Raw genomic sequence first — 9,554 nt, forward strand, 5'->3', positions numbered from 1 at the left:
CAAAGCAAAGCTCAGAGTGCGCTTTTCCAGGAGCCCCAGTACTCTGCGCTTACACTATGGCCCTTGTGCCCAGTAAGGCAGCTAGTTGAAATGGGATGATTTGGGGGATTGAAGAGATGGCAGGGGCTCCATGGAAATCCACAGTGACTGTGAGATCCAGCAGAGCTGTACTGATGGAAATGGAGGTCTGTAGACAGTCTCAGGAGGCCATAGTGTCCAGTCCCGCAGCTGAATCAGGAGGCTGTTTTCAATGGGGAGGCTTGTGTCTATAGCAAGCTCCCACCATGGCCAGGCATCTATTGTTTGCACAGGGGTTGTTTGATAAGCATTATGTTCTTCAGAAGATGCCTACTCCAGGAGTCAAAATAGCATGAAATTTAATTTTATGCCTATTTGACAAAGCTTGATTTCACCTCCAATCAGCAGTGGCGATAAGAGCCCTCGGCACAAGTGTGCAGGGTAGTTTGGCAGCTGTGACTGTGGATTTAATAGGTGAATCGACAGGAACAGCACTTGAAAATCCCCAGGGTAGTCAACCATTAAGGTGAGCGCTATCTTCCGTCCCCCAGCTCCCTTTCTGCAGTGTTCTCTGGTTGCTGGGCACTAAAGCAAACCAAAGCTCTGTTTACCAAGTCTACTATTACAATACAGCTACCAAATATTTGCCAGCCGTCAGCACTGCTCCACCACTATAAATACTTCGGCCCCAGATGGAAAGACTGCCGGGGGCAGGAGCTGGGAGCCCATGCATGGCGGGACTGTGGCGGCTTGGTGAGTGCAGAGCTGACAAAAAGGGGGATGATTTTGTTGCAGCTAAAGAATGAGATTGCTACCAATGACACCTAACAGGTAGGGACTGGGTTTGAGGGCTGGGCAGGGCCTTTAATCTAGGTCATTAAGTAATTGGGATGTTATGATTTTGGGGCTTTTACCCAAATCTTCTCTTGTTCCCTGTTCCCGTCTGACTGCCCAGAGGGGAGAGAAATCCGCTCCAGCTTGGCTCCAAGCCATCCTTTCAGGGAGGCTCTGGAGCAGCACTGTCCCCTTTACCTTCTTTGCAGCACCACTACTATCAGGGCATCTCTCCAGCTCCCTGCCCAGGATGAGCAACCAGGGGCTCATTTCTGAGCCTTTTTCCAGAAGCCCTAACACTGGTGCATGGTAGTCAGTGCACAGCTGGGGTCAAGGAGCTCTTGTGCTGCATCAGTGCACTGCCACAGGCAGCCTCTTTCCAAATTTTGCCTCCAACCTAGATGCTCTGTAGCCATCCCACAGTAGCACCTGGCCCTAGGAGTTCCTGAATGGATGTGAACATTACTGGAAGGCCCAGCTGGATGGGACTGTGGCTCAGGCAGGGCACTTCAGACTCCTGGAGTTCAATTCAAGAAAGGCAGGGAGTAAAGACAACCAGCCCTTTTGGATTTCCTAGGACAGCTCTGAATTTGGGATGGTGCCCTCGGATTTTTGAGGGTTCATTGAAATAGGACTTTCATCCTGAATTCAGAAAGCTGGTTCCAGCTTGATGCCAGAACGTGCCTGCATCAGGGCCAGGATCAGCAAACTAGGCAATTTCATGGGCCCCAGAAATTGACTTGCTGCCATCATAGAATCATAAAGGAGAATCATAGAATCACAGAGAAGTAGGGCTGGAAGGGACCTTCAGAGGTCACCTAGTCCAACCCTCTGCCTGAGGCAGGATTATCCCTATCCAAACCATCCCATACAAACCATAATCCAAACTCTACACAAGACCATTGTCAAACCTGCCACAGGCAAAGCAGGGATCACAACAGCCAGTGTCCCACTTCTATGAAATGCTGTCAATACATGTTCAAGAGATCCCAGACAGAGGACCACATCCCCTGCCAGAGAGGAAGGCAAAACCCCACACATTCTGCACCAATCTGACCATGGGCACTTCCTCCTGACCTCAAACGCAATGATCGGTCCATAAAACCAATGCCTGACAGTTTCAGGGCTGCTAACAGCCATCTGTGGAGTGGCTCTGCCTGTGTGCCAGATTTTGGTCCCTAAAAACTGGTCCCGGGAAGGAGCTGGCCACCCAGTCCTGGGGTTTGCAGAAGTCCTGGCTGGAGTGAGCCCTGCCTCCCTATTGCTGGATCACAGAGGTCACAGATGAAAGCTTTCTGGATGCTGAAATCCACACAAAAGTACTATAGCAAGAGCCATGTTATCTGGCACTTTACCATCCGGGATGTTCCACTAACTGGCATCTGTCAATACAAATCTTCCTTCCAAGGGGTGTGGCAAAAGTGAAACCGGAAGTCCAACTCCCAGTTTTGCTGCCACAAGCCGAGTCCCACTTCTTCCTTGTGGATCATGGCCTGGAGCAAAGCAGCCTGCACAAGGCCCCCCTCTCTGTCCCCTGTGTCCCCTGGCACACTGACACCAGAGAGTGAAAGCCCTGGTGCACCAGACATGGCATATTTGATTAACCGGCATATTTGATTAACCGGCATCCTCCATTCCCCATGGATCCTGGATAACAGAGCGTTTACTGTACTTCTGATGGACACACACTGAGAAACAGTAAGTCATGAGGGGAATCACATTTGGGTGATGCGAGATATTCCAAATTCATCTGTACCAGTAGAAATGCCAAATGACCCCAGTGGCGTCAGGGGAGCTTATAGGGCCAGTAAGACTGGGACCATGATTAGGCCCATTCCATAATACTCCCAGTAGAGAAGTGAGGGTTCACAGGTCCCTGTGAGGGTCTATTACCCCTGGAAGGCCACTGACCATGTGAGTGTATAAGGGTGAGAGTCTGGCCAGGCTCCCAGCCAAATCCATCTACCTGCTCTAGGCAGGTCATTAGAGTTTCAGCCCTCCAGATCCTCCCACCATGTGTCCTTGCCCTCCCTTCCACACATAGCATGTGCTGACTGCTTACTAGGGATCTGGGCTCTCAGAGCTAGGAGTGGGACAGTCTGTGTGAGGTCAGGGGGTAATCTCATAGCCCAGTCTTTTTATACTACTCTCTTCTACAGACCACAGTGACATTTATATCCTTCTCAACTAGGGGAGTTTAATACAGGGGAAACTGAGGCACAGAGAGGAGAAATGTCCTGCCCAAAACCACATAGCAAGGTAGTAGCAAAACAAGGACTAATACCTGGAGTTCTGATTCCATATTATAGCCACCCAACTCCCCCTCCTGGCCATTGGTTTCTCTCTTGGGGCGTAACTGCTCATTTTGTTTCTCTTAGTCTTTTTTTGTCTCAAGGAGTGCTGGGCTGGCTGCTGGTCAGATGAGGAAGCTGGGGCTAGGGCTTCTGGGCTGTTTCTAGCTTCTCAGGGATGTCACTTGTTGCCTTGTACCTCAGCTTCTCCTCAGCAATGTCATTTGCCTCCAGAGCACCACTGAGGCTGAGCACCAGCTGGCAGAAAACTTTGGGCTCCTCCCAGGGAAGATGAAGGGTAACTACTGGGAATGGATCACACTGTGTTTGCTCCTGTAGGACCAATCCTGAGTCCCCTGCACATGGACATGGAAGGTAGTACAAGCAGGAGCTGATGGCTCTGCTTTGCAAGGTACAGGAAGCTTGAGCTGACTTCAGAAAACATGGGTCTGTACAAAGGCAGATCACGGGGAAGTGCAGTTGCACCTCCCCCACTCCCCTTTTGATCCCTCCTCCACCCACATTTTAAAACGAGAAGGACATTTCTATTTGTTGTGCTGAGAGAGTCCACTGACTTCTGTCATCTCCCTTCCTGTTGATCTCTGCAGGTGTTAACAACCCTCTCTCCTTTCTAATGGTCTTAATGTTTCACTATTCAAACTATCCTTTCTTCTGCAGTTTTTCTATCCGTTAGCCCTTCCTGGTAATCTCTCTTCTATTTTACAGCCCTGCAGACTATTTTTAGCTCTAGCTAAAACCTTAACTCAGCTGTAGAAATGATGACTGAAGTATTGGAGGCACCGTCAAGATGCTCAAGGCTAGATTTTGTTTTACGAAGCTGAATAAGAGATGCACATTTAACTAGAATAACTACAAGATTGATGATACAATATCCTGTGATGATCATTTGCCTAGATGGTGTGTTGTTTTAAACTTTCTATATACTCTAGCAAGTTAGCATACATTCCAATAGTTATGTTTATTTTTTGCTTTGATTTTAAGTAAATAATACAGTTTTAGCCCCTTTCAATATAAGGAAACCTTCTAGGGCCCAGGTGCAGAAGTGACAATTTTCACCCAATCTGGCCACAGAAAGCAGTCTACAGCCATGACCAAACACAAATGCATGGCTGCAAACAGCTTCAAAGATGGCCAATCAGGTGAAAATCTGACCTCTCATTGCATGAAGTAACAGATAAAGACATTTCAAAATGTAGTGTCTTTTGTAACTTGTGTCTGCAGAGCTCCCAGCCTGTGGCAGTTTTCAGAATGGCAGAGGGAAAGGGAGTGGTGGCAGTTCAGTCTTGACTTTTTCAGCCCTCCCAGGATGATGGAGTGGGTGTATTGGAGGGGGGAGGGCTTAAAAACATCCAATTCACCTACCCCACCCTTCAGCACCAGCTGGGAAGACCCAAGAAGGAGCTTCCTCTGCTGCCTTCCCCACCTCCCATTCTGAAGTACTGGCACAGAGCCATGGTCATTGCTATGGGAACCTGGCTGCAGGTTCCTAGTGGGCAGCTAGATTCCCCTCCTCCTGGAACCAGTAGTGAACTTCTATTTGGTCTGGGGTAAGCTGTAACTCAGAAGAGTTTGCAAAAATCCTTCTGAGTCACAGCTGAGAGCTGCCCGTCTATCTGCACCCATGTGTTGCTTTATATGTGGTGATGTGCCACACCTTCTGCACCTGGCCTTTCAAAATCCCAGATCCACCTATGGGTCTACAGCCTTCCCTGCCCTCCAGCTCACTGGGGGCTAGCACTCTTGGCTACTCCACTCAGCCAAACCAGGTGTCCAGGAACTGGCAGCCACCGCAACAGGGCAGCTGCAACAAGGGTCTGTGTCTGAACCTTCCTAGCCTGTCATCTGTGCCTAGAGATGGGGAAGTGGGGCTTACAGCTTGCTCTGGGGCTTAGTGGGGTGCAGAGTCCAACACCCAGGAGCTGTGGCCTACATGGCAGCAGTAGTAAAAGCACATGCAGGGGTGGGGCCAGCTGCAGCATCAGGGCTGGCAGTAGTAACAGCTGTTGCTCTTGTGCTGCAGGACAACTGTGTCCCCCATCAGCCCTCCCAGCCTGCCCCAGGGTTGTCTTCTAGCTTTAACACTGCTGTGTATGCTTGAATGAACAAGGAGTAAGAGAGGGCCGGCCCCAGCTCCTTTGGGCAGGGCCAGTAGGCACAGGTAGGTCTGCTGGGAACTTGGCCTGCTATGAAATGTTCTGGGGAGCGAAGAAGCCCAGTCAGACACCCCTGGGGGCATAGCACAGGGGTGCCGTGCCAGCTGGGTTGCTGCTAGCAGATGTGGTGACTGTAGAGGTGGGCGGCTCTGCCCATGGCAGCTGCAGTGGATACAGGCCAGACTCAAGTGCTTTAACCCTCAGCCACAGAGTGCTACAAATGCCAGGGCCCTGCCCATCATTCCAGTCCCATGGAGCTGCATGGGGTGAGTTTTGCCAGCACACAGACTGTCAGGGCCTGCAGCAGGAGGCATGGCCAGGTTGTACAACAGCAGTGCAGCCAGGCAACTGCAGCACAGGGGGACCTGCCCTGGGGAGAGGGACTGAGGTAAGGGAGAGAGAATCTGGCAGTCTACAGGGCACTCTGGCTGCCCAGAACCAGCTGCTCCCAAGGCAAATGTCAGGCTGAAGCATTATGTGCTGTTGGAAACTCAGAGCACTGCATGTGGGAGTGTGGGGGAAGACAGAGTAATGACCCTTGGCCAGGATCACACTTTCACAGTACGCTTGGGTTGCAGAGTGGGCAGGGGCCTGTGGACCACTGGGGTCAGGGAACAGGCCATCAGCTCCCATGCACACCGACCCTCACTGAAGATGGCAGCTGCTCTGGGAACACTGCAGGGCACCCTGCAAGCAGCCTGGAGTTGATTCTTTAACAGTCAGCTGTGGGTTTTCTCAGTCCCATTACATTTTGACCTGTTGCAGCACAGGGAGTACCGCCTTAGGCTTGAAATCCCTGAGTTGCATTGGAGAGCATCCAGGATATGAAAACTAGCTCCCTGAGACACTGACCCTTTTCAGGAGAGCCTGCAGCAGATGGAAAGGCCTCTGGAGCAGCTGTGGAAACCAACAGGTGGCAGGAGTCTGAGGTGGGCAGAACAAACTGAGAGCAGGGGTAGGGCTGCTCTGTTTCATGGCATGGGAGGAAGGGGCTGTGGGGTCAGAGTCCTGATCACTTGTACCCATTTAGTTCAGCTGCCCCTCCATCCTAGCACTCCTGTGACATGCTGGGAACATGAAGAATCAGTGCCTGCCCTCCTTCCAGTGCTACCCATGGCTAGCAGCCCTTCCAGAGGCTTGTGCTTTAATAGCATAGGAGTGCCCCCTGCCCCAAAGTATATGAATGGGCACTGGGCAATGGAAAGACTTTGTGGCATGAGTGAGTCATGAGAAGGGGCATCTCTGTGGCACTGAACCAAGCCAGGGGCTGCCTCTGAAATCAAGGATGCTGTTTGCCTCATAGACTGAGGAAGGTCAGGGCTCAGTCTTGCCTCTAGCCTGGGTCCTGAGAAGAACTCCAGAGCTGGTCCTTCTGCTCCCAAAAGGTCCCTCTCCCCAGGCACATACCAGTCTGGTGGTTGGAAGCCATGCCCAGCTGCATGGCAATCCCCTCTCCCCCCCACCCCACCTGTGTGGCCTTGTGCTGCTCCCGGGGCCGGCAGATGCTGGGGGGTTATTTGTTTGTTTAAGCAGGTTAAGCATAAGCTACAGCCGCTGAGGCGCTGAACATCTGGACTCGGTCTGGCCTTTGGATTCTGTCTCAATGGTCTAAAAGGGGGATGGTAGATATTGGGCAGCCTCCACTTCTCCATACTCTTGCCTAGACATATGTGTCAAAGGTCTTGGTGTGTTGGTCTCAGGGCTCCATACGAGTGGATTAATCAGGTGCCTGACTAGACTTATGCATACACCACGATCCAGGAGATCAATGGCTGCCTCCAGCTCCAACTCCAGTTGTGCAATAAAGCTCTTATCCTATGCATAACTCATTTGCTGCACAGCAACTGCCTATGGGCTCTGTCACCCATGATGCAGCCCTGATCCAAAACCCAGGTCACTGCTGAACTGCTTCCTCTCAGCATTAGGGTCCCAGCCCCACAGTACACTGGGCAAGAGCAGAGCAAGACCCAGCAAGGATGATCCATTCACTGCCCTAGAGTCATGCTGTGAGGTTGTGAACAGGAGCGGGCCCAGGTCTTCTCTCACTCGCACAGATACACCCCGCCTGGGCTAAGCACACTGAGCACCATGGCTCCCTGCCACTGTCGGGGAAACCAGCATGCATAGGCAATGTGTGCCTCCTGAGGCTGGGGGGCTGGCGACCCCCCACAGGTGGCAGCAGCGGTGTTGATGGCAGGGCATGGCAGCAGCGAGTGGGGACCTCCTGCAGGCAGCCATGCTGATGTTAGCAGCGAGGGTGGGCCAAGCGGGGATTATCCGCAGGCTGCCGCGGCAGTGTCAGTGGTCGGGGGGAGGTCCCACTGCAGCCAGCTGCTGAGCCCGGAATTGCCAGTGGTAATTCTTGGGTGTGAGGCACCAGCGCTCTGCCTGCACCCTCTGCCCGTCACCTAAGCTGAGTGCGCTCGCTCTTAAGGAGTGCACGTGGACCCCCATGCACCTCCTACACATCACCTATGCCAGCAAGTGATAATGGGAAGGTAGCAGTTCTCATACACAAGTATAGGCCTAATTGTTTAAACCATTCACACCATGCACAATGCCAATGCAGTCTGGAGTGTGGCTGGACCTGCAGCACCACAGTCCTCCCTGCATGTTCCATCAGCATGGCCTAACAGCATTTCCCTTGCAGAGTGAGTCCAAAGTCCGGTGGTGCCCATCTCTAAGTGAGCTGAGATGGCTGCAGGAGTAATCAGGAACCCAGCAGAGTTCAGACTGCCCACTTCCTTTCAGCACTCATTTCTCCACCCTGCTGTCCATCAGGATAGGGATTTTCAAGAATTGTCTGAGGAGGAGGAAGATGAGGAGGAGGAGGAGGAGGAGGAGATGGAGGAGGTAGAATCACAGGGCAATCCCACTGCTCCCATTCCTGGTGGAGAGAGACAAGAAGTCACAGCCACTGCCAGCCTACAAGATGCAGAAATGACCCTACAGCTCCTCAGGTTCTCAGAGCTGATCAGCAGTGACATCCAGAGGTACTTTGGGAGAAAGGCCAAGGAGGAGGACCCTGACTCCTGCAACATCTATGAGGACTGCTTCTCCCCACAAAGATCAGGGCGGGAGCTGTACTATGCAGACCTGATGCACATTGCCCAGAGTGGGGAACTGGATGCTGAGGACTCCCACAGTGCTCAGGTGCCCTTGGGGCAGCTAGACCAGCAGCTTTGGAGGTCCATTTGTAACAAAGACGGAGGGCAGAAGTTGGGACCACTGGCTGAGCTCTTCGAATATGGCTTGAGGCAGTACATCAAGCAGACAGACTCTGACAGCAGAAGGCTGCGGCTGGAGAAGAAGTACGCCCACATCACCCCCATGCACAGGAGAAAGCTGCCACCATCCTTTTGGAAAGAGCCCTCTCCTGGCCCTGCAGGCATCCTCAACACAAACACGCCCGACTTCAGTGACCTCCTTGCCAACTGGACTGTTGAGCCTGGGCAGGAGCTGCCCAATGCCAGCAGGGAGCTGGCCAGTGAGCTGGGCCGGCAGGCCATGGAAGCTGATCAGTTCAACGTGCTGTGAGGCAGAGGTGCCAGGGCTCCAGTCAGCTTCACTGAGTCCCACGGGCTGGGACCAAGCTAGGGGCTGCTGGAAGGAAGCTACATGCTCCTAAGGTACCAAGGGCTTGTCCAAATGGGAATTCACACACACTGCCACCTGCCCTGTCCCAAGTGACTGTGGGTGAGAGTGCCATATTTCTTCTTGTGCCCACTTTCAGCCCCATTCTAGTTTGTAGGCAGCACGCAGGAACCAGGCTGATGCCTGGCACATTAACCTTGGACCTTATCTTGTTCCTGCTTTTTAAGTATGATGGGCTTTGGACTTCTGTCAGCTGCAGCATCAGCCTTTGTGCCGGTCCCATCAAACTACCCATGTCTGTGTGTTCTGTAGGGATGGCAGGGATACTGGGCAGTGCCAAGGTGCAGCTGCCGCCACATCCTTGCCATGTGCCACCTTGGTTAATGATAAAACTGGCTTTGCTTTTACAAAAGAAGGTTCTAATGGTGTCAGTGGGGCTTTGGAAATGGACTTTCTCAGCTGGAATGTGCCAAGGCCTGAGAGCTGATGTAGCAAGGAGCATGTTTAATTTTATTTTCCTCTGATTGTAACAGGAATGACTAGGGTGAATAAACCCTTCCTTGCAGTGGCTGAGTGTGTCAGTGGTGCCTTTGCAAGTCACCCAAGCCAGGGGGACCCAGGCTGCAACTGATGGCAAGGCCGT

General features: G+C 52.3%; 1 protein-coding gene across 2 annotated transcripts; it reads left to right on the plus strand.

The window, feature by feature from the left end:
- The first annotated feature begins 7,849 nt into the window (after positions 1-7,849).
- PERCC1 (proline and glutamate rich with coiled coil 1) lies at positions 7,850-8,902 on the plus strand. Of its 2 annotated transcripts, XM_090024561.1 has the most exons (2): positions 7,850-8,400; positions 8,464-8,902. In XM_090024561.1, exons 1-2 carry the CDS (start codon positions 8,012-8,014, stop codon positions 8,852-8,854), a joined length of 780 nt encoding a protein of 259 aa, XP_089880687.1. In that variant the 5' UTR covers positions 7,850-8,011; the 3' UTR covers positions 8,855-8,902. The 2 variants fall into 2 exon arrangements, with proteins under 2 accessions (XP_089880687.1, XP_089880686.1); XM_090024560.1 differs by having other exon boundaries at positions 7,850-8,902.
- Positions 8,903-9,554: the final 652 nt, after the last annotated feature.

Source organism: Crocodylus siamensis, chromosome 12, assembly GCF_052110815.1.
Source record: "Crocodylus siamensis isolate JL-2025a chromosome 12, ASM5211081v1, whole genome shotgun sequence".
NCBI lineage: Eukaryota > Metazoa > Chordata > Crocodylia > Crocodylidae > Crocodylus > Crocodylus siamensis.